The sequence below is a fragment of the Salvelinus alpinus genome, chromosome 30 (genome assembly GCF_045679555.1).
Source record: "Salvelinus alpinus chromosome 30, SLU_Salpinus.1, whole genome shotgun sequence".
Lineage (NCBI taxonomy): Eukaryota > Metazoa > Chordata > Actinopteri > Salmoniformes > Salmonidae > Salvelinus > Salvelinus alpinus.
This window is the reverse complement of record NC_092115.1, coordinates 19,110,779-19,135,255: the sequence shown is the minus strand read 5'-3', so window position 1 is coordinate 19,135,255 and position 24,477 is coordinate 19,110,779. Positions and strand designations below refer to the sequence as shown.

Sequence of the window (24,477 nt, the reverse complement as noted above, 5' to 3'; positions counted from 1 at the left end):
CAAAATTGGATTTGTTTTCGAGTTCTTTGTGGGTGTAGTGGCTTCCTTTCCTTTCTACCGTAGCCACTGCCCAAGCCTGAAGCGGGGTTGTTTCGTACGCATACAGTCCACACTCAAGGTTTCCAAACGGCCAAACATTCAATGAGATCCAGGGATATGGTGCAACAAAAATGTTTATTCTTCTTATATGTAACAAAAAAAATGATTCTCCAATCAACTTAAAGCATAGATTACTTGATATGGAAAATACAAAATATGACCTGTCTGTATGTATGTCTGTATGGTCAATAAACTATACCGCTCCCGCGTCTAGCAAGGACTCCTTCCCCCCGAAGGCCCAACTTCCTGCCTTTAAACTAACACATTTAACACAGTACAATGAATGGGCAAGAGGGGGGGCCAAAAACTGAGTTAAACTAACAACAAATGAATATATCTCAATCAGGTAAATATAAATCATAAAGGTACGTACCTAATATTTCATCATATACATGAATTTAATATATTTACACAAATGTACACGGAGCTCAGTATGTTCAGTCTTTTATACAAATATGTCCAAATCTGAGGGAAATATGTGTCTCTAATATTGTAATACATTTGGCAGAAGGTTAGGAAGTGCAGGTCCGTTTCCACCTCATTTTGTGGGCAGTGCGCACATAACCTGTCTTCTCTTGAGAGCCAGGTCTGCCTTGAGAGTGGCCTCTCTTAATAGTGAGGCTATACTCACTGAGTCTGTACATAGTCAGTCACAGTGGTGAGGTATTCTGCCACTGTGTACTCTCTGTTTAGGGCCAAATAGCATTCTAGTTTGCGCTGTTTTTTTCTTTCCAACATTCTTTCCAATGTGTCAAGTAATTATCTTTTTGGAATTTGTATTTATTGTCCTGTTATCTGGACCTTTTTTGGAACACCATTATTTCTGTCTTACTGAGATTTACTGTCAGAATCTGTGCAGATTATTTAGATGCTGCTGTAGACCAAGACACTTAGCCTTCCTTGGTTGCTGACAGAAGCACCAGATGATCAGCAAACAGTAGACCTTTGACTTCAGATTCTAGTAGGGAGAGGCCGGGTGCTGCAGCCTGTTCTAGTACCCTCGCCAATTTGTTGATATATATGTTGAAGAGGGTGGGGCTTAAGCTGCATCCCTGTCTCACCACACGGCCCTGTGGAAAGAAATGTGTCTGTTGTTTGCCAATTTTTACCGCACACTTGTTGTTTGTGTACATGGATTTCATAATGTCGTATGTTTTTCCCCCAACACCACTTTCCATCAATTTGTATAGCAGACCCTCATGCCAAATTCAGTCCAAAGCTTTTTTTAAATCAACAAAGCATGAGAAGACTCTCTCTCTCTCAGGCAATGTTTATAAAGTCGCTTCCTGTCTGGCTGGCTGGTTTTCCACTTGAAGTAAAGTACACAGAGTGAGACCAAGACACTGCTGTTCTTATTATCTTGACACGGATCTTTACACCCAAAACAATATTCCCTTCCATTGTGTGCCAAGCTTTATAGGAGATGATCTCTTCAGACACACATACACACACACACACACACACACAGTAGCCTATGTACACTGTGGTTTGATAGTGTGTGTGTGTGTTACTTTTAGACTTCTACTCAAGTTGTATTTTACTGGGTGACTTTCACTTTTACTTGAGTCATTTTCTATTAAGGTATATTTACTTTAACTCAAGTATGGCATTTGGGTACTTTATCCACCACTGCAGACAGACACACACACACACACACACACACACACACACACACACACACACACACACACACACACACACACACACACACACACACACACACACACACAGCCTATGTACAGTACTATGTACAGTACACTGTGTTTTGATAGTGTGTGTAACTTCCTCTATCTTCCGTCTTCTGTTCAGCTGTGGGACAATGAGTTAGTTACAAACAGACTGAATTCTACACATTTCATCTGTGCTCTAGTTCTGGTTATACCTGTAGAGTCATGATGTTTGAAAACATCCACCTTTGCAACAGAGGAAGATACATACTGTATATATACATAGCATTCATACTCATGTCCTGCCGTATGCCTAATGTCTGGTAACAATGTCTAGAAACATCCAAGAACAAACAGTTCTGTACTAGTAGTATAGTAGCCTATGAAGAGCTATGTGGCTGATTGCTTTAGAAATATGCACATTTTCTCACCATTCAGATTAGGAAAAAAAAATCTGAAAAAAATCTATGTTTGTGGTTTCACAATTCAGCTTTTAAACACCAATTGGATGTCAAAATTGGCCATATATTAACTTTCCGGTTGGATGACCTCAAAACCAACTTAAAGCACTTTACATGAGGAAAACAATTCAGGGGCATTTGTAACTGTTATTGGAAGATTTTATATGTCTGTCTGTCTGTCTGTCTGTCTGTTATGGAAGCATTTAGCTGCCAAAACTCAATTGGAAATGCAAATTGATAAATTATAATTAACATCATGTTGGCAATTCCTTTTCCTAAATGGGTATGCATTTGTTGTGACAAAATTCAAATTCCAAACTATATTTACCCTTAAACCACACAGAGTATGGAAAATAATTTTCAATTTTCAATTGCCAATTGAGAATAAATTTTATTTTTGTCACAATTCATGCTATCACATTAATAAGGAAATGAAATAGCAAACATGAGAAATGATTGTCATGTAAGTATCTACATTAGATTTTTAAATGTGTCAGTGTTGTACTGGATGGTACCACGGAAATGAAATATCAAACACACTTTGCTATTTCTTTTTCAAATTGGCAGACATTATGCATACTCAATCATGAAAATGATAATGCAATATTTTTTTTTTTTGCAGAGTAAGACCGAGACACTGCTGTTCTTATTATCTTGACACGGATCTTTACACCCAAAACAATATTCCCTTCCATTGTGTGCCAAGCTTTATAGGAGATGATCTCTTCAGAGACTACTGCTGGTGAGTGGGACTACTGCCCTCCCGACCCAGTGTTGTGCTGTCTGAAGCACACAGTGGTAAAACTCTCTAGAGCATGGGAGGGATCCTGCTTTGATATACTCCCTGTGCATCACATGGGTACCATAATATTCTCTAGTTAGTACATGGAGATAACAGCATGCTCTTTGACCACTTCTTCATGTGAGCTGCTGCCTCCTTGACCTATTTAGTTTTCTTTGTATTGCAGAAAATGCTTTGGAGAAACAAAATACAATGCAATTCCCTGTTGTTGTCTTAACACACACACACACACACACACACACACACACACACAGTGGTGTAAAGTACTACTTAAGTCGTTTTTTGGGGTATCTGTACTTCACTATTTATACTTTTGACAACTTTTACTTTTACTTCACTACATTTTAAAGAAAATATGTACTTTTTACTCCATACATTTTCCCTGACACCCAAAAGTACTCGTTACATTTTGAATACTTAGCAGGACAGGAAAATTGTAAAATTCACATTCTTATCAGGAGAACATCTCTGGTCATCCCTACTGCCTGTGATCTGGCGGACTCACTAAACACAAATGCTTAATTTGTAAATTATGTCTGAGTGTTGGAGTGTGCCCCTGACTACCCGTAAAATAAAATAAAAACAAGAAAATTGTGCCGTCTGGTTTGCCTAATATAAGGAAATAGAAATGATTTACACTTTTACTTTTACTTTTGATACTTAAGAATATTTCAGAAATTCCATTTACTTTTGATACTTAATATTTAAAATCAAATACTTTTAGACTTCTACTCAAGTAGTATTTAACTGGGTGACTTACTTTTACTTGAGTAATTTTCTATTAAGGTATATTTACTTTAACTCAAGTATGGCATTTGGGTACTTTATTATTTACAGCCTATGTACAGTACACTGTGGTTTGATAGTGTGTGCAACTTCCTCTATCTTCCGTCTTCTGTTCAGCTGTGGGACAATGAGTTAGTTACAAACAGACTGAACTCTACACATTTCATCTGTGCTCTAGTTCTGTTTGTACCTGTAGAGTCATGCTGTTTGAAAAGATCCACCTCTGCAAAAGAGGAAGATACATACTGTATATGTGTCACGCCCTGACCTTAGAGATCCTTTTTATGTCTCTATTTTTGGTTGGTCAGGGCGTGAGTGGGGGTGGGCATTCTATGTTGTGTTCTATGTTGTCTAGTTCTATGTGTTTGGCCGGGTGTGGTTCTCAATCAGAGGCAGCTGTCTATCGTTGTCACTGATTGAGAACCATACTTAGGTAGCCTTTTACCACCTATGTTTGTGGGATGTTGTTTTCTGTTTTGTGTGTCTGCATCAGCCAGAACTGTTTCTGTCGATATCTTTGTTATTTCAGTGTTCATTAAAGAAATATGGACACGTACCACGCTGCACCTTGGTCCTCTCCTTCCAACAGCCGTTACAATATGGACATAGCATTCCATGTACTATATTTACCTTTAAACCACAGATTATGGAAAAGCATTTGCAATTGCCAATTCAGAATGAATTTGATTTTTGTCACAATTCATGCTATCACATTAAGGAAATTAAACGGCAAACATGAGAAATGATTGTCATTTAAGCATTTCTGTTAGATTTTTTCAATGTGTCAGTGTTGTACTGGATGCTACCATGGAAATGAAATATCAAACACACTTTGCTATTTATTTATGAAATTGGCAGACAATTTGCATACTCAATCATGATAATGATAATGATAATAATGATTATGCTATAATGCTATAATCTTTTTTTGCATTTCAAATAGAATTGTGTCACAAAAAAATTCTTACCCATTTAGGAAAAGCAGACATGATAGTGATTTATATTTTTTCCATTTGCATTTCCAATTCAGTTTCGAAAGCAAAATGCTTCAATAAACTGTTCCTATGTCACTCCTATGAGGTAGGCTGCCTTGATGCGCTCTTGTGAAGGACCTACCCATTTTTTCATTTTAAAGGGACCATCCTCGCTCTGACCTATCAGCCATTCACATCCCAAACTACTGAAAATCGTAGTGCGCTTTTAAAAGACAACAGTGACGGACCACTTGTAGCCTCAAGTTCGGAGGATATGCACGCACACCTATGGAGGACCTTTGATTGATATCCACGTCGACCTTGGCATATCCGTTATCCATTCTCCGTGTTTGTACTTGCAAGGGAGAACAAGAAGGAAGAGTCCGTTATATTTATAACTAATCTATTACATTTGGAGAACGTCTTGGAGGTAGCTAGTGCATAATTTCGAATACCCGTTCTAGTTAGGAGAAGTAACTGCAAAGATGCGACTTCCACTTACATTCATTCTGATTTGCGAGCTTTGTTGGGGTTTTAAAAGGGGTACGTTTTTCATTACATTACATTACATTTAAGTAATTTAGCAGACGCTCTTATCAATTGCTCACTTTGCCATTCCTTTATTGTACAATGTGTTCATTTTACCACAACATTCACTACTATTGTGACTGTTGTGAATATAAAGGTGTTCATAACAAATGAATAGTCTATAAATGTTTGCTTTTTAATATGTTTTGTTGTAGACATGGTCATTCAGTTCCAGCGGTCGGGAGTGGTCGGTGAGGTCGAGCAGGTATTGATCAACGGAGCCGCTCTCTTCAGCTGCGAGAAAGACGTCAACGGCATTCTCCGTGCTGTATTGTTGGGCAACTACAGCGAGTCTTTTCAACAGGCGTTTGAGATAGAAGAAAATGTCAACAACACCATGACAAGTAGGCCTAATGCATAACTATGAACTTACTGAAACACACACATACAGTACACAAACCAAACCTTTTGAGAGCACAGGTGCCTTGCTCAAGGCCACAATGGCAGGTACCTGAGACCTGACACTTTTATTGCCCATGCTGGGACAAATCTATCTCATTGCCTAACAAGGTTACATTCATTCTTAACCATTCCTTTCCTTTTTCCCCATCCATGACCAGAAAATCATACTTACCAGTACCTGCGTGTGCATGAAAGCAAACTGGGCGGATTTCGAGTAGTGCATTTGACTGACCGGCTCCTGGTTGACGGGAATTACTTCCTGACTCTGGACCGAAACACAGACACCTGGACAGCTAAAGTACCACAGGCCCTCGCGCTCAAACAGCTTTGGGACCAGGACACTGAGGGCATGAGGCTGGAGAGGATTCAACTCCATGAGAGCTGTGCCAAACTGATGAAGGAGCTCAAACATTCTGAGCCCACCACCACTGGAGGTAAGGTCACAGGGGGAGGCCTACTTGGTGACACTATGTTTACAGTGTACATTGAAAGAGTAGTGTATAGATTAGAAGGCAGTGTGTGTGGGGTGTGGGTGTGTGTAGAACATGGAGATGTGTGAAACTTAGGCTTAGCGCCAACTGGTAAGACGCTTCAGGAGGGCGGTCACGGTTGCTAGCAAGGCAGAGGTCCTGGGTTCGAGCTTTGGTGTGAGCGAGATGTCCTTTGATGTCCTTTAGAGTGGTGCCTAGTGACTATCTACATTTGCGCTGAGCTCAACGCTGGGGTTTGTAGTGAATACTTTTTTTCATAAACCATTAAAGTCCTCACCTTAAAAGGTACATAAAGTGCAGAGTATCAAAATCCTGAGCCATTTGTAAATGTGTTTTTTTAGTGTGGTGCAATAGCAGATAAGGTTCTGTCTGACACTTCTGAATTAGACATGTTCAGTTTCAAAAAATGTCAATACATAAATGGTAGAATAATGCTATTTTACCAAAATAGAGTCAGAACACATCATCAAATACATTAAGAAATGCATTTTGATCGTTAGACAAATTACTGTCATCACTGAACAACGATGTGACATCATTTACTTTAAGAATTCTGACAGTGTTTTTTTTGTTGCTTGTGTGCCATTTTTGCTGGCAGACTAGCCTAGACCATACTTAGAGGGAGATGGAGAACCTTCTAGCACCAAGTTCAAATGGGTTTATGCAGATAGAACTTTCTAGCTGTTAATTGTTTTCACTTAAAATGTATTTAAAAATATATATAACTTTTCAAACATATGAAGAACCATCTAAAGATCTATTATATGTGACTAACTAATTTCTGACTAAAATGTGAGGTAGAACCTTATAGTCCCATGGTCTCTATTTGTAGTTGAACAAGGCATTGCGTGTATAGATTTTTTTAAACTTTTTTTAGACTTGACTTGGAAAAACTTGTGACTCGACTCGCTCTTTGAATGCACGACTTGGACTTGGCTCGAGACTCAAACCGTTCTACTTGGGACTTAACTAAAGACTTGGACCTTGTGAGTTGAGACTTGCTTGTGACTCTAATAGTGACTTGGTCCCACCTCTGGAATAAATACACAGTGAATAACGAATAAAAATAAAGAGTAAAAATAACATGGCTATATACTGTATGTGTGTATGTGAAGCTCGTGTTGGGTGTAACAAAAGGCATAACAACTCAAACACCCTCAGGCCTACACGCCACAAAATCCACAGATTGTTCCCTTTCTTTAGTCACTTGTTTAACTAGTTATGAAGCAGGTGAATTCCTGATGTTGTGTGTTCAAGGAGGGATGTCCATGCTGGCTGCCCTTGCTTCTTTGCTAGCAGGCCTGGCCTTTGTTGCCCTGGTTACCACAAGCTTCCTCATCTTTAAACAACAAGGTGAGCGACATTATAAAGCATACCATACTGGTTAATCACTTGTGGTCCCCCCTGATCTTTAAAGAACCAATCTGGGATATTTACAGAATGGCTTTCATAATCTGTATTTAAACGACAAATTTTAGATCAAAGCGTCAGCTATGGAGAAAGGTTATTGCATGTAATTACATGTTTATGTACTTTATACTTTTATATACAATTCTATATGTGACTTTGGATCTTTGATGGTAACATTATTGTGCTGTATAAAAGTAATTGTGTACATACAACCTTCCCCATGACAACATGTACCTTTTAGAATGTATTGATACCCCTTGACTTATTCCTTGACTTATTGTGTTACAGTCTGAATTCAAAATTGATTACATTTGTTTTTTTAACTTCCTCATCTGCACACAATACCCAATAATGACAAAGTGAAAACATGTTTTTAGAAATTGTTGCAAATGTATTGAAAATTAAATACAGGGCCTCCTGAGTGGGGCAGTGGTTTAATGGTTTAAGGCACTGTATTGCAGTGCTAGCTGTGCCACTAGAGATCCTGGTTCGAGTCCAGGCTCTGTCGCAGCCGGCCGCGACTGTGAGACCCATGGGGCACAATTGGCCCAGCATCGTCCGGGTTAGGGGATGGTTTGACCGGCAGGGATGTCCTTGTTTCATCACGCTCTAGCGACCCCTGTGGCGAGCCGGGCGCATGCACGCTGACACAGTCTCCAGCTGTACGGTGTTTCCTACGACACATTGGTGTGGCTGGCTTCCGGGTTAAGCGGGCGTTGTGTCAAGAAGCAGTGCGGCTTTGTTGAGTCGTGTTTTGCAGGACGCACGGCTCTCGACCTTTGCCTCTCTCTCTCGCTCGAGTCCATATGGGAGTTGAGGCAATGAGACAAGACTGTAACTACCAATTGGATACCACGAAACTGGGGAGAATTATTAAAAATAATTTTAAAAAGACAATGAAATATAGAAATATCTAATTTACATAAGTATTCACACCCCTGAGTCAATACTTTGTAGAAGCACCTTTGGCAGCGATTACAGCTGTGAGTCTTTCTGGGTAAGTCTCTAAGAGCCTTGCACACCTGAATTGTACAATATTTGCACATTATTCTTTTCAAAATTCTTCAAGCTCTGTCAATTTGATTGTTGATCATTGCTATACAGCCATTTTCAAGTCTTGCCAAGAAAATCAAAAATATTAATTTCACTTTGATATTATGGGGTATTGTGTAGGCCAGTGACAAAAAATCTCAATTTTATGAATTTTAAATTCAGGATTTAACACAACCAAATGTGAAATAAGTCAAGGTATGTGAATACTTTCTGAAGGCAATGTCGCTAGATTACAGCAGAGCCAATAGATAATGAGTCTTGTTTCTCCATCTCTCTTTAGATCCCAACGTTTCAGGACACCCTGGAAGTAAGAATGTTTTCACTTCAATCTGTCCCCATCGGTTTCTCGGTTAACAGTAATATGGGTTTGTTGGTTGTCTGGGCACTGCTGCTTCCTAAACCACACCCTGTAAACATTAACATGACTGGACACAACCTCTATAATAGTTTCCTTATGTTTTGATGCTACTGGCCTCTGTGTGTTTATCTTACTGGTGTGGGTGTGTGTCTATATGTCTTACACGGGTAGTTCCCTTTTTGTCAAAAGTGTGATTCCTAGGGCCGAGGGTAGTATTCATGATCAGAGTATAGTGTCATCACCTATGTAATGCAAGGCCTCATCCTGACAGTGAATGATTGGGATTCCACGCTTCCTAGACATTCCTATATTAGAATGATGCTGTTCAAACATGTTCAGCAACATAGTGAGCAGCTGTTTTGGTAAATCCTGATTGTGTCCCAGTTGTAGGTCTATGTCACTTATGCCGTTAGCACACGAGTGACGTGTATGTTCATGTACTCTATCTGCATTGCACAATAGAAATAGAGATCATGGGAATGGCCAAATTGACCACTATAGCAGAACAGTATTGCAAAAGTAGACAGAACCAACAGTGAGAGAATGATGGACACTTGAACCCTACACTGCTGTAGTGCTGAGTGGTTATAACTAATGTCTCCTACCACAGGAGGTTGCTGGTACCTTAATTGGGGAGAACAGGCTTGTGTTAATGACTGGAGTGGAATGGTATCAAATACATCAAACATATGGTTTCCAGGTGTTTGATGCCATTCCATTTACTCCGTTCTGGCCATTATTATGAGCTGTCCTCCCCTCAGCAGCCTCCTGTGTCTCCTACCACCTGTTGGGTGCATGTGTTTGTGTTCACGTCTTCTTACTGTTGTCTCATCTCTCATTTCCCATTTTGGCATAGTGACTGTTGCGTGACTGAGGTAAACATCAGTAGTTTACTGTGTTTGTATGTCTAAGGTATGTTTTACATCTTGATAAAATGTGTGTTTGTGTGCGCTTCTTTTTCCTCCCGGCAGGTGTGCTTGGCTCCATCGTCCACTATCCTCAGAACGTCACAGAAACACCTCGTCCAGGAAAAGGCTATCAGGTTCTCTAAAACCCAAAGCTCCTTTCCCAATATACTTCTGATGTCAACTGGTCACTACACAGCAGTGTGGTCTGGTCACACCCTTTCACCTGTCTTTGTGCTTGTCTCCTGGTCTGTTGCCAGTTTGTCTTGTCAAGCTTACGAGCGTGGTTTTCCTAGTCTTTTTTCTAGCCCTCCCGGCTCCGACCTGTTCTGCCTGCCCTGACACTGAGCCCGCCCGCCTGACCATTCAGCCTTACCTGACCTCGAGCCCGCCTACCCCCTGTACCTTTCGGACTCTGACCTGGTTAATGCACTTCTGCCTGTCCTCGACCTGCCTATTGCCTGCCCATTGTATTTTAATAAATATCAGAGGCTCGAACCATCTGCCTCCTGTGTCTGCATCTGGGTCTCGCCCTCTGTCGTTATAGGTCTGGTGACCAAAATACCTTGGTTGCGTTCGCATTTCCTACCTTTCGACTCAAAATGTATGTTCACTCCTCCTTGATATGGTGGAAACTGCAAATACACATTTTGGGGTATGGGCATTGTAATTCAACAATATGTTCCCTGGTCCGTCCAACTCTCTGGTCCCCGTTTCTCCCTGGGCATTCTACCAAATAGGCCTATCTTCTGTATACCACCCCTTCCTTGTCACAACACAACTGATTGGCTCAAACGCATTAAGAAAGAAAGAAAATCCACATATTAACTTTTAACAAGGCACACCTGTTAATTGAAATGCATTCCAGGTGACTACCTCATGAAGCTGGTTGAGAGAATGCCAAGAGTGTGCCAAGCTGTCATCAAGGCAAAAGGTGGCAATTTTGAAGAATCTAAAATATGATATATACTTGTTTTACACCTTTTTGGTTACAACATGATTCTATATGTGTTATTTCATAGTTTTGATGTCTTCACTATTATTCTACAATGTAGAACATAGTAAAAATAAAGAAAAACCCTTGAATGAGTAGGTGTGTCCAAACTTTTGACTGGTACTGTACATCACAGAAGACTGAAATATAACAATTGTGCACTGGTCTAAGGCACTGCATCTCAGTGCAAGAGGCGTCACTATAGTACCTGGTTCGAATCCAGGCTGTATCACATCAGGCCACTAGAGGGCAGTTTGGTCATTAGACTGCAGGAAAGACTACCTGTTTATTACTTTTGTACTGGTTATAAAATATACAGAAGTCATCTTTCATTGCAAAAATCTAGATGCTGAATTTACCACAGTGATCTAAGGATTTTCATACGCTCCGATGAACTCAAAAGGTCAATTTGGTTAGGGTTCCAAAACAATAAAAGAAAACAACATGATTTGATAACCCACCCTTGATTATTTTCTAACCACACAATCTGAAGTACATGAAAGAGCTCAGTAGGGTAAGCCTACTTGAAATTCTGGCTGGAGCAATTTCTAGAGGCATTCTACATATCATCCCTTTAATACTTTTCCTGAAATACAATGGATTTTTTTTTAACAAAGTCAATTTTTGAAACAGTGGAAGAGATTGCCAGAGCCTTATTGTTTGCATTGTTCCTCACCGTCATGTCAACAAGCTTTGTAGGTTGGCCACCTTTGCCACAGTGTAACTTCAATGGGTGAGAGAGGTGAGGGTAAATATTTTGAACAAAAATAGAAATGCAACATGTAAAGTGTTGGTCCCATGTTTCATGAGCTAAAATAAAAGATCCAAGACATTTTCCAAAATTGGTCTGCAATTGGTCTACATCTGATGAAACTGTGGGTTTGTACAACCAAATTAGTTTCTGACAGTTTGTGCAGAAATTGTCTTAGGGAAGCTTATCTGTGTGCTCATCGTCCTCACCAGGGTCTTGACCTGACTGCATCGGGGTCGTAACTGACTTCAGTGGGCAAATGCTCACCTTCGATGGCCACTGGCACGCTGGAGAAGTGTGCTCTTCACAAATGAATCCCATTTTCAACAGATGGCAGACGGCGTGTATGGCGATGTGTGGACGAACGGTTTGCTGATGTCAACGTTGTGAACAGAGTGCCCCATGGTGGCGGTGGGTTATGGTATGGGCAGGCATAAGCTACGGACAATGAACACAATTTCATTTTAATCGATGGCAATTTGAATGCACAGAGATACCGTGACGAGATCCTGAGGCCCATTGTCGTGCCATTCATCCACAGCCATCACCTCATGTTTCAGCATGATAATGCATGGCCCCATGTCGCAAGGATCTGTACACAATACCTGGAATCTGAAAATGGCCCAGTTCTTCCATGGCCTGCATACTCACCAGAAATGTAACCCATTGAGCACGTTTGGGATGCTCTGGATTTACATGTACGACAACGTGTTCCAGTTCCCGCTAATATCCAGCAATTTCACACAGCCATTGAGAAGGAGTGGGGAAACATTCCACAGGCCACAACAGCCTGATCAACTCTATGCGAAAGAGATGGCTCGCACTGCATGAGGCAAATGGTGGTCACACCAGATGCTGAATGGTTATCTGATCCACGCCCTTACCTGTTATTTTTTTAAGGTATCTTTGACAAACAGGTGTATTCCCAGTCATGTGGAATCCGTAGATTAGGGCCTAATGAATTTCAATTGACTGATTTCCTTATATGAACTGTAGCTCAGTAAAATCTTTGAAATTGTTGCATGTTGTGTTGCTCGTCATTAGCTGGTCCCGCTTCTTTGTGCTGACATGGAACCAGTACTTACTAACTGCGTGTATCGCCGGGAACAAATAAATGATTGCACAAGAATGAAAGTGCCACATTAAAAGAAAAAACAAGCCTATACTTGTTATTTATACATTTAAATTGTGTGTTTTATTAATATTTGAAACATGATATCTATTTGATCACACAGTACATTTAAAAATGTTGTGTTTGAGAGCTGGCTTTTTGGTTGTTACGTCATTGATTCCACCCGGACTGTTTTCCTGGCTGGACAGTTACAGCTAGCTAGTTAGCGTAGCTGCTACAGAAACAAAATCCCTGACCCCGTAGCAAACACAACTTCTCATGTAACTTTACACATCTCTTATACCGTTGAAATTGTATAAATTTAGCTCAAAGGGAAGAGTTTGTGGTCAAGATGGGAGTACCAAAATTCTACCGATGGATTTCAGAGCGATACCCTTGCCTGAGTGAAGTTGTCAAGGAACATCAGGTATGATATCGATATTCTACGTTGCTTATTATTAACGTTACTGTTGCAGCTAGCTAGCAAGCGAAATATAGCAGGCCTATAACGGGTTCATATCCACGTATTGCTGTTTCCACTCTGCTGCACTCGCTACTGATATGATTATTATGGTAATACATAACCCAACATTTTATTGTAAATATAAACATAGCTATAGCTAGTTAGCCAACCAATATTTACCAACCAATTTCGTGTTTGACTCCATTTCCCTCTAGGTACTTATTTAGCCAACCAGTTTATGTTACTACTACCAGCTCCGTTTAGATTATCATAACAATAAGTCTACAGTGTGTGAATAAGACCTATGTTAGCTACCTATACTTTAAGTTTGTCAAGTAGCTAAATAGAACATTATTCTGAATAACACATTGCAGTCGTCGACCTGATACAACACTGTCGCTGCCAAGTTAGCCCAAATATATCGCCATCAGTGGTGGAAAAAGTACGCATTATATTAATAGGTGCGTGATTTGGACCATATTGATGTCCTGCCTGAGCGTTCGATTAATGTAACGAGTACTTTTGGGTGTCTGGAAAATGTATGGGAGTAAAAAAAGCATTATCTTTAGGAATGTAGTGGAGTAAAAGTTGTCAGAAATATAAATAGTAAAGTACACATACCCCAAAATAGTATCTAAGTAGTACTTTAAAGTATTTGTATCAAAGTACTTTACATTACTGATTGGCAGGTATGCAATATGCATTAGGTAGTGGCATGTTGACCTCAGGCCACAGTAAGACTCTGTGACCCTCAGCCCTGAGTCATGCTTTGGTTTAGCTACATGTGTGTTAACAGCATGTTAATTTTTCCTAAATAATAATGCACTTCTTCCTACTGTTTCCAGTTAATCCCACAAGATCATTTTTATCCTCAACTCATAAATACACTTCCTCCATTATTCAAGGATTGACGCTATTAATCAAATTTCAAGTCAAATGTATTTATATAGCCCTTCTTACATCAGTTGATATATCAAAGTGCTGTACAGAAACCCAGCCTAAAACCCTAAACAGCAAGCAATGCAGATGTAGAAGCACGGTGGCTAGGAAAAACTCCCTAGAAAAGCCAAAACCTAGGAAGAAACCTAGCAAGGAACCAGGCTATGAGGGATGGCCAGTCCTCTTCTGGCTGTACCGGGTGGAGATTATAACAGAACATGGCCAAGATGTTCAAATGTTCATAAATGACCAGCATGGTCAAATAATAATAATCACAGTAGTTGTTGAGGGTGCAACAAATCAGCACCTCAGGAGTAAATGTAAGTTGGCTTTTCATAGCCGATCATTCAGAGTATCTCTACTGCTCCTGCTGTCTCCAGAGAGTTGAAAACAGCAGCTCTGGGACAGGTAGCACGTCCGGTGAACAGGTCAGGGTTCCATAGCTGCAGGCAGAACAGTTGAAACTGGAGCAGCAGCACGGCCAGGTGGACTGGGGACAGCAAGGAGTCATCATGCCAGGTAGTCCTGAGGCATGGTCCTAGGGCTCAGGTCCTCCGAGAGAAAGAAAGAAAGAAATAGAGAATTAGAGAGAGCATACTTAAATTCACACAGGACACCGGATAAGACAGGAGAAATACTCCAGATATAACAGACTGACCCTAGCCCCCCGACACATAAACTACTGCAGCATAAATACTGGAGGCTGAGACAGGAGGGGTCAGGAGACACTGTGGCCCCATCCGATGATACCCCCGGACCGGGCCAAACAGGCAGGATATTATCCACTTGCTATAGGTTAATAGACATACTACTCCAACATCCCACTTTCCCCCCTCTCCTCCAGATTCCAGAGTTTGACAACCTCTACCTGGATATGAATGGCATCATCCACCAGTGCTCCCACCCAAATGACGAGGACGTCCACTTCCGTATCTCGGAGGAGAAGATCTTTGCAGACATCTTCCACTATCTGGAGGTGCTGTTCAGGATCATCAAGCCCAGGAAGGTGTTCTTCATGGCCGTGGATGGGGTGGCTCCTCGGGCCAAGATGAACCAGCAGAGAGGCAGGAGATTCAGGTAATGATCATGATGATAACAACTTCATTTGAACTTTATGTGCTGTATCTGTGACAGAGTGGCATAGTGATGGATCACACATCTTCATTAACATGTTTCTTGTTAAGGTCGGCCAAAGAAGCAGAGGACAAGATAAAGAAGGCCCTAGAGAAAGGAGAGGTCCTACCCTCTGAGGCCCGCTTTGACTCTAACTGTATCACACCTGGTATGTATAGCCTACTACACAAACCATCCACTTCTCCACCTATCTATCTGTCAACTCATACTCTCATCCAAATCCTAGGTTTTAGAATGTAGGTGTCATGAATGAAGGTGTTTGTATTCATTAGGGCACACCATAGCAAAATGTTTTCCAACAGAAAAGGAAATGAAGTTTTTCTTATTATTAAGTTCCGGTGGTCCCTCCCAGTTTTGGTCTGTTTTCTTCCGTTTGGTGCCTAATGAATACGACCCATCAAATCTCTCCTGTAGGGACGGACTTCATGGCCAGGTTACAGGAGCAGCTCAAGTACTTTGTCAACAGTAAACTGTCCACAGACAATGCCTGGAAAGGAGTTAACGTCTACCTTTCTGGACACGAGGTGAGAGCTGGGGGCTCTGTGTGTATGTCTGTCAGTGTGTGTTTCTGTTGCACATTTCCCAGATTTCCCCACAAATGTTTCATAGTGATTTTACTTCTGTTATCCTCGGTGACTGACTGTAACTAGGGCTGTGGCGGTCATTACATTTTGTCAGCTGGTTATTGTCATGCAAAAGACTACCGGTCTCACTGTAATTTACCGTTAATTAACAAACAAATGTAGCATCTCTAGGCCTCCACACATACAAGCTGCTGATGCGTGCCTTTGAAAACATCAACATTTTAAAAAGTCTAATAAATTAATTGAATATACATCATCACAGTAAATCCATTATTTTAGGCAGGTGTAAAAAAAACACTATGAAATGAAGAAAATGTATTTCAGAAGAATATAATATTAGTTGGCCTGCTGTATGTTATCTGACTATGCGCCATGTCATAGGCTGTAGGCTTGTTCATTTTAGCAAACAAGATATGCTTATAAGTCCCATGCCATTATATGATTTTATAGTAAGAAGATTATAAAATAGATGCTGAATAAAATAGAAAGCATATTTTTCCATTCTGGAGCTAGAGTACGCATATGAAGTGGCTAATTTGAGCATAAAATTGATCATTTGAAGCAGGTCCTACAGTGCATTTGGAAAGTATTCAGACCCCTTTCCTTTTTCCACATTTTGTTATGTTACAGCCATATTCCAAAATGAATTAAATGTTTTCCCTCATCAATCTGCACATAATACCCCATAATAACAAAGTGAAAACAGGTTTTTAGCAATGTTAGCAAAAAAAAGAAATACCTATGAGACTCGAAATTGAGCTCAGGTGCATCCTGTTATCATTGATCATCCTTGAGATGCCTCTACAACTTGATTGGAGTCCACCTGTGGTAAATTCAATTGATTGGACATGATTTGGAAAGGCACACACCTGTCTATATAAGGTCCCACAGTTGACAGTGCATGTAAGTGGAAAAACCAAGCCATGAGGTTGATGGAATTGTCCATAGAGCTCCGAGACAGGATTGTGTCAAGGCACAGATCTGAGGAAGGGTACCAAAAAATGTCTGCTGTATTGAAGGTCCCAAAGAACGCAGTGGCCTCCATCATTCTTAAATAGAATAATTTTTAGAAGCACCAAGACTCTTCCAAGAGCTGGCCGCCCGGCCAAACTGAGCAATCAGGGGAGAAGGGCCTTGGTCAGGGAGGTAACCAAGAACTCGATGGTCACTCTGACAGAGCCCCAGAGTTCCTTGGAGATGGGAGAACCTTCCAGAAGGACAACCATCTCTGCAGCACTCCACCAATCAGGACTTTATGGTAGAGTGGCCAGACAGAAGCCACTCCTTACTAAAAGGCACATTACGTCACGTCTGAAAGAAACCTGGCACCATCCCTATGGTGAAGCACGGTGGTCACAGCAGCATCATGTGGGGTTGTTTTTCGGCAGGAACTGGGAGACTAGTCAGGGTCGAGGGAAAGATGAACGGAGCAAAGTACAGAGAGATCCTTGATGAAAACCTGCTCCAACGCTCTCAGGACCTCAGACTGTGGCGAAGGTTCACCTTCCAACAGGACAATGACCCTAAGCACACAGCCAAGACGACGCAGGAGTGTTTTGGGACAAGTCTCTGAATGTCCTTGAGTGGCCCAGCCAGATCCTGGACATGAACCCGATCAAACATCTCTGGAGACCTGAAAATAGCTGTGCAGCGACGCTCCTCATCCAACCTGACAGAGCTTGAGATGATCTGCAGAGAAGAATGGGAGAAACTCCCCAAATACAGGTGTGCCAAGCTTGTAGCGTCATACCCTAGAAGGTTTGAGGGTGTAATCGCTGCCAAAGGTGCTTCAACAAAGTACTGAGTGAAGGGTCTGAATACTTATGTAAATATGATATTTCAGTTTATTTTTTATTTTTTATAAATTAGCAAACATTTCTAAACCTGTTTTTGCTTGATGGGGGGGGGGGGGGGGTGATTTTATACATTTTAGAATAAGGCTGTAACTTAACAGTGTGGAAAAAGTCAAGGGGTCTGAATACTTGCTGAATGCACTGTATATGCTAGCCTTAGAGTTATTTGGCAACTTTAGTTGTGAATGATAAAAACCTTAGAAAAAAATCTGTTCGGGAACATCGATAGTGACATGTTTTCCCAACAAAACGTATTTGATTAAACTATTGACAGCCCCGCTCTCTGCGTTCTGGAGAAAGGAATGAAGGAGAGTGGGGAGGAGATTGAAACGCGGTGGTAAGATATTCTGTAGCTAAAGGTAATGTGGCAGCCTATTAATTATGAAAATATAAAATTGCCCTATTACTAGGCTATTCAAAATCAAATACAAATTCACTATAATTGTTGGTTAACTCTGAATTTGTTTAATTTAGGCTAGACCAATTATGTACCAAAGATATGTTAAATCAGTTATTTTTTTCTGCCTTCAGTAATATGCGGGAAGGCGATGTATTGTATAGTGGCACAATCATTATTTTAATTCAGTTTTATTTCCATGGGCTCATATATAGGCCTACGCATAATTCTCTATGTGCATAAGGTGTTTTGAATGAATCATCACCTTAGAAAGCGCTGTCTATTTAGTTGTGTTTGAAACAACATCCACAACAACCATGTTTTCCTGTTGTTGAACTTCTTTCTTCAAATTGATCAATCACACTGAGGTGAGTTTTAAAAGCACGATACTGTTTTGATGATGTTTGATGTGATTTTTCGATTGCATTTACATTGCTGTTAGAGGGACAATGGAGCCCTGACTACCAGGCTGACCTGATGATCGTTAGTGAGTTGGTACTATGTCCAGAGTGCATAGGAGGAGATTACCATGACTCAACAGTCACATTGAATTTGACTGTGGTCATGAATCATGACTACCAGTGTCGCGGTAATACGGTCACCTCAGCGGCCCTAACTGTAACGCTGTTTCTCTCTCAGACGGTAATACGGTCACCTCAGCGGCCCTAACTGTACCGCTGTTTCTCTCTCAGACGGTAATACGGTCACCTCAACGGCCCTAACTGTAACGCTGTTTCTCTCTCAGACGGTAATACGGTCACCTCAACGGCCCTAACTGTAACGCTGTTTCTCTCTCAGACGGTAATACGGTCACCTCAGCAGCCCTAACTGTAACGCTGTTTCTCTCTCAGACGGTAATACGGTCACCTCAGCAGCCCTAACTGTAACGCTGTTTCTCTCTCAGACGGTAATACGGTCACCTCAGCAGCCCTAACTGTAACGCTGTTTCTCTCTCAGACGGTAATACGGTCACCTCAACGGCCCTAACTGTAACGCTGTTTCTCTCTCAGACGGTAATACGGTCACCTCAGCAGCCCTAACTGTAACGCTGTTTCTCTCTCAGACGGTAATACGGTCACCTCAGCAGCCCTAACTGTAACGCTGTTTCTCTCTCAGACGGTAATACGGTCACCTCAACGGCCCTAACTGTAACGCTGTTTCTCTCTCAGACGGTAATACGGTCACCTCAACGGCCCTAACTGTAACGCTGTTTCTCTCTCAGACGGTAATACGGTCACCTCAACGGCCCTAACTGTAACGCTGTTTCTCTCTCAGACGGTAATACGGTCACCTCAATGGCCCTAACTGTAACGCTGTTTCTCTCTCAGACGGTAATACGGTCACCTCAACGGCCCTAACTGTAACGCTGTTTCTCTCTCAGACGGTAATACGGTCACCTCAACGGCCCTAACTGTAACGCTGTTTCTCTCTCAGACGGTAATACGGTCACCTCAACGGCCCTAACTGTAACGCTGTTTCTCTCTCAGACGGTAATACGGTCACCTCAACGGCCCTAACTGTAACGCTGTTTCTCTCTCAGACGGTAATACGGTCACCTCAACGGCCCTAACTGTAACGCTGTTTCTCTCTCAGACGGTAATACGGTCACCTCAACGGCCCTAACTGTAACGCTGTTTCTCTCTCAGACGGTAATACGGTCACCTCAACGGCCCTAACTGTAACGCTGTTTCTCTCTCAGACGGTAATACGGTCACCTCAACGGCCCTAACTGTAACGCTGTTTCTCTCTCAGACGGTAATACGGTCACCTCAACGGCCCTAACTGTACCGCTGTTTCTCTCTCAGACGGTAATACGGTCACCTCAGCGGCCCTAACTGTAACGCTGTTTCTCTCTCAGACGGTAATACGGTCACCTCAACGGCCCTAACTGTACCGCTGTTTCTCTCTCAGACGGTAATACGGTCACCTCAGCGGCCCTAACTGTAACGCTGTTTCTCTCTCAGACGGTAATACGGTCACCTCAGCGGCCCTAACTGTACCGCTGTTTCTCTCTCAGACGGTAATACGGTCACCTCAGCGGCCCTAACTGTACCGCTGTTTCTCTCTCAGACGGTAATACGGTCACCTCAGCGGCCCTAACTGTACCGCTGTTTCTCTCTCAGACGGTAATACGGTCACCTCAGCGGCCCTAACTGTAACGCTGTTTCTCTCTCAGACGGTAATACGGTCACCTCAACGGCCCTAACTGTAACGCTGTTTCTCTCTCAGACGGTAATACGGTCACCTCAGCGGCCCTAACTGTAACGCTGTTTCTCTCTCAGACGGTAATACGGTCACCTCAACGGCCCTAACTGTAACGCTGTTTCTCTCTCAGACGGTAATACGGTCACCTCAACGGCCCTAACTGTAACGCTGTTTCTCTCTCAGACGGTAATACGGTCACCTCAGCAGCCCTAACTGTAACGCTGTTTCTCTCTCAGACGGTAATACGGTCACCTCAACGGCCCTAACTGTAACGCTGTTTCTCTCTCAGACGGTAATACGGTCACCTCAACGGCCCTAACTGTAACGCTGTTTCTCTCTCAGACGGTAATACGGTCACCTCAACGGCCCTAACTGTAACGCTGTTTCTCTCTCAGACGGTAATACGGTCACCTCAGCAGCCCTAACTGTAACGCTGTTTCTCTCTCAGACGGTAATACGGTCACCTCAACGGCCCTAACTGTTTCCCTGTCAGACGGTAATACTGTAAGCCTGTTTCCCTGTCAGACGGTAATACTGTAAGCCTGTTTCCCTGTCAGACGGTAATACTGTATGCCTGTTTCCCTGTCAGACGGTAATACTGTATGCCTGTTTCCCTGTCAGACGGTAATACTGTATGCCTGTTTCCCTGTCAGACGGTAATACTGTATGCCTGTTTCCCTGTCAGACGGTAATACTGTAAGCCTGTTTCCCTGTCAGACGGTAATACTGTAAGCCTGTTTCCCTGTTAGACGGTAATACTGTAAGCCTGTTTCCCTGTCAGACGGTAATACTGTAAGCCTGTTTCCCTGTCAGACGGTAATACTATAAGCCTGTTTCCCTGTTAGACGGTAATACTGTAAGCCTGTTTCCCTGTCAGACGGTAATACTGTAAGCCTGTTTCCCTGTCAGACGGTAATACTGTATGCCTGTTTCCCTGTCAGACGGTAATACTGTAAGCCTGTTTCCCTGTCAGACGGTAATACTGTAAGCCTGTTTCCCTGTCAGACGGTAATACTGTAAGCCTGTTTCCCTGTCAGACGGTAATACTGTAAGCCTGTTTCCCTGTCAGACGGTAATACTGTATGCCTGTTTCCCTGTCAGACGGTAATACTGTATGCCTGTTTCCCTGTTAGACGGTAATACTGTAAGCCTGTTTCCCTGTCAGACGGTAATACTGTAAGCCTGTTTCCCTGTCAGACGGTAATACTGTAAGCCTGTTTCCCTGTCAGACGGTAATACTGTATGCCTGTTTCCCTGTCAGACGGTAATACTGTATGCCTGTTTCCCTGTCAGACGGTAATACTGTAAGCCTGTTTCCCTGTCAGACGGTAATACTGTAAGCCTGTTTCCCTGTCAGACGGTAATACTATAAGCCTGTTTCCCTGTTAGACGGTAATACTGTAAGCCTGTTTCCCTGTCAGACGGTAATACTGTAAGCCTGTTTCCCTGTCAGACGGTAATACTGTATGCCTGTTTCCCTGTCAGACGGTAATACTGTAAGCCTGTTTCCCTGTCAGACGGTAATACTGTAAGCCTGTTTCCCTGTCAGACGGTAATACTGTAAGCCTGTTTCCCTGTCAGACTCCAGGAGAAGGAGAACATAAGATCATGGAGTTTATCCGCTGGGAAAACACCAAGCCAGACCACGACCCAAACACACGCCACTGTCTCTATGGCCTGGACGCTGACCTGGTGGGTGGACCGTGTGTGTGTGTGTGTGTGTGTGTGTGTGTGTGTGTGTGTGTGTGTGTGTGTGTGTGTGTGTGTGTGTGTGTGTGTGTGTGTGTGTGTGTGTGTGTGTGTGTGTGTGTGTGTGTGTGTGTGTGTGTGTGTGTGTGTGTGTGTGTGTGTGTGTGTGTGTGTGTGTGTGTGTGTCAGGGAGGGTGTGTGATATGTATGTCTTTGGTAATTTTAGTGTGTGTTTCTTTTTACAGTTCTCTTCCTATTTACACAAACTCTGGTATGCTGTGATGTAAGGTCTGTTGTGTTAACTATGATATCTCTCACTCCTCTCCTACAGATGTAAGGTCTGTTGTGTTAACTATGATATCTCTCACTCCTCTCCTACAGATGTAAGGTCTGTTGTGTTAACTATGATATCTCTCACTCCTCTCCTACAGATGTAAGGTCTGTTGTGTTAACTATGATATCTCTCACTCCTCTCCTACAGATGTAAGGTCTGTTGTGTTAACTATGATATCTCTCACTCCTCTCCTACAGATGTAAGGTCTGTTGTGTTAACTATGATATCTCTCACTCCTCTCCTACAGATGTAAGGTCTGTTGTGTTAACTATGATATCTCTCTCCTCCTACAGATGTACGGTCTGTTGTGTTAACTGTGATATCTCTCCTACAGATGTAAGGTCGGTTGTGTTAACTATGATATCTCTCCTACAGATGTAAGGTCTGTTGTGTTAACTATGCTATCTCTCCTACAGATGTAAGGTCTCTTGTGTGAACTATGATATCTCTCCTACAGATGTACGGTCTGTTGTGTTAACTATGATATCTCTCACTCCTCCTACAGATGTACGGTCTGTTGTGTTAACTGTGATATCTCTCCTACAGATGTAAGGTCGGTTGTGTTAACTATGATATCTCTCCTACAGATGTAAGGTCTGTTGTGTTAACTATGCTATCTCTCCTACAGATGTAAGGTCTCTTGTGTGAACTATGATATCTCTCCTACAGATGTACGGTCTGTTGTGTTAACTATGATATCTCTCACTCCTCCTACAGATGTAAGGTCTGTTGTGTTAACTATGATATCTCTCCTACAGATGTACGGTCTGTTTGTGTTAACTATGATATCTCTCACTCCTCCTACAGATGTAAGGTCTGTTGTGTTAACTGTGATATCTCTCCTACAGATGTAAGGTCTGTTGTGTGAACTATGATATCTCTCCTACAGATGTAAGGTCTGTTGTGTGAACTATGATATCTCTCACTCCTCCTACAGATGTAAGGTCTGTTGTGTGAACTATGATATCTCTCCTACAGATGTACGGTCTGTTGAGTTAACTATGATATCTCTCACTCCTCTCCTACAGATGTAAGGTCTGTTGTGTTAACTATGATATCTCTCCTACAGATGTACGGTCTGTTGTGTTAACTATGATATCTCTCACTCCTCCTACAGATGTAAGGTCTGTTGTGTTAACTATGATATCTCTCACTCCTCTCCTACAGATGATGTTAGGTCTGACGAGCCACGAGCCACACTTCTCCCTACTCAGAGAAGAGGTCCGCTTTGGAGGGAAGAAAAACCAGAAAAGGTCTGTGGGCATGTGCAAGAGAGCGTGCTGTGTATTTGTGTGTGTGTGTGTGTGTGTGTGTGTACACGTTTGTGTGTGTAAGACAGAGGTATAAGGATGGGCACTTATTCGAAAATCTGAACGGACGTTAGTATTCGATTACTTGTTTGTTCATTTTTTGCAGAAATGGCAATTACAGGCACGCACATAACGGGGGTTCCTCAAGACCTGACACGGATCAATGCAAAACATTCACCAGAAAGCTATTTAGTTTAGACTTCTCTTTCACTGTTGCTGTTAGCCTAAAACTACCGGAGAATAGCAGCATGTCCGCTGGTGTTGTAGCTTACCTCTGCCCTCAGAATTTGCATCATGATTGTTCAAGAGAGTATAAAGGAATTTTTATTCTGCATTTTTTAAATAGAATTGACTAATCGTGAAACTGAAATGTCATGATATTATTTTAATAGTGAAATATACTGAACAAAAATATAAACGCTATATGCACCAATTTTGAGTTATAGTTCATAACAAGGCTACTAAGCAACTTTGCAGTATTTTTTGTTTATTTCTCACATTCTATATTTCTGAATTCCATTCTTTTTACTTTTTAGTTGTGTGTATTGTTAGATATTACTGCACTGTTGGCGCAAGGAACATTTTGCTACACCCGCAATAACATTTACTAAACATGTGTATGCGACCAATAAAATTGGCTTTGAAATATGTATTTCACATGAATGGACAGGGTGCACCCGCTTGGTAGCCAGCCCAACCACTGGGGAGCCCAGCCAA

At 41.9% G+C, this 24,477-nt stretch overlaps 2 protein-coding genes and 1 long non-coding RNA gene across 7 annotated transcripts in view; 2 read left to right on the top strand and 1 right to left on the bottom strand.

The window, feature by feature from the left end:
* The first annotated feature begins 4,970 nt into the window (after positions 1-4,970).
* On the top strand, positions 4,971-11,086 carry LOC139560504 (uncharacterized). Of its 3 annotated transcripts, XM_071377362.1 has the most exons (6): positions 4,972-5,332; positions 5,533-5,721; positions 5,938-6,213; positions 7,528-7,623; positions 9,014-9,040; positions 10,063-11,086. In XM_071377362.1, the coding sequence occupies exons 1-6, from the start codon at positions 5,275-5,277 to the stop codon at positions 10,140-10,142; spliced, it is 726 nt and encodes a 241-aa protein (XP_071233463.1). In that variant the 5' UTR covers positions 4,972-5,274; the 3' UTR covers positions 10,143-11,086. The 3 variants fall into 3 exon arrangements, with proteins under 3 accessions (XP_071233464.1, XP_071233465.1, XP_071233463.1); XM_071377363.1 differs by lacking the exon at positions 7,528-7,623 and having other exon boundaries at positions 4,971-5,332; XM_071377364.1 differs by lacking the exons at positions 7,528-7,623; positions 9,014-9,040 and having other exon boundaries at positions 4,971-5,332.
* On the bottom strand, positions 10,821-12,821 carry LOC139560505 (uncharacterized). Its single transcript, XR_011671961.1, has 2 exons — positions 12,626-12,821; positions 10,821-12,179 (listed from the first exon to the last, which is right to left on the bottom strand). It is a non-coding gene; the product is annotated as an uncharacterized lncRNA (long non-coding RNA).
* A 238-nt stretch (positions 12,822-13,059) lies between these two features.
* LOC139560503 (5'-3' exoribonuclease 1-like) overlaps positions 13,060-24,477 on the top strand; it is a 32,864-nt gene continuing 21,446 nt past the window's right edge. For all 3 annotated transcript variants that reach the window (XM_071377360.1, XM_071377361.1, XM_071377359.1), the window contains exons 1-6: positions 13,060-13,279; positions 15,099-15,331; positions 15,439-15,536; positions 15,803-15,912; positions 22,009-22,119; positions 23,618-23,703. In XM_071377360.1, the coding sequence (XP_071233461.1) occupies positions 13,205-13,279; positions 15,099-15,331; positions 15,439-15,536; positions 15,803-15,912; positions 22,009-22,119; positions 23,618-23,703 (713 nt within the window). In that variant the 5' untranslated portion in view covers positions 13,060-13,204. The remainder of the gene's footprint in view (positions 13,280-15,098; positions 15,332-15,438; positions 15,537-15,802; positions 15,913-22,008; positions 22,120-23,617; positions 23,704-24,477) is intronic.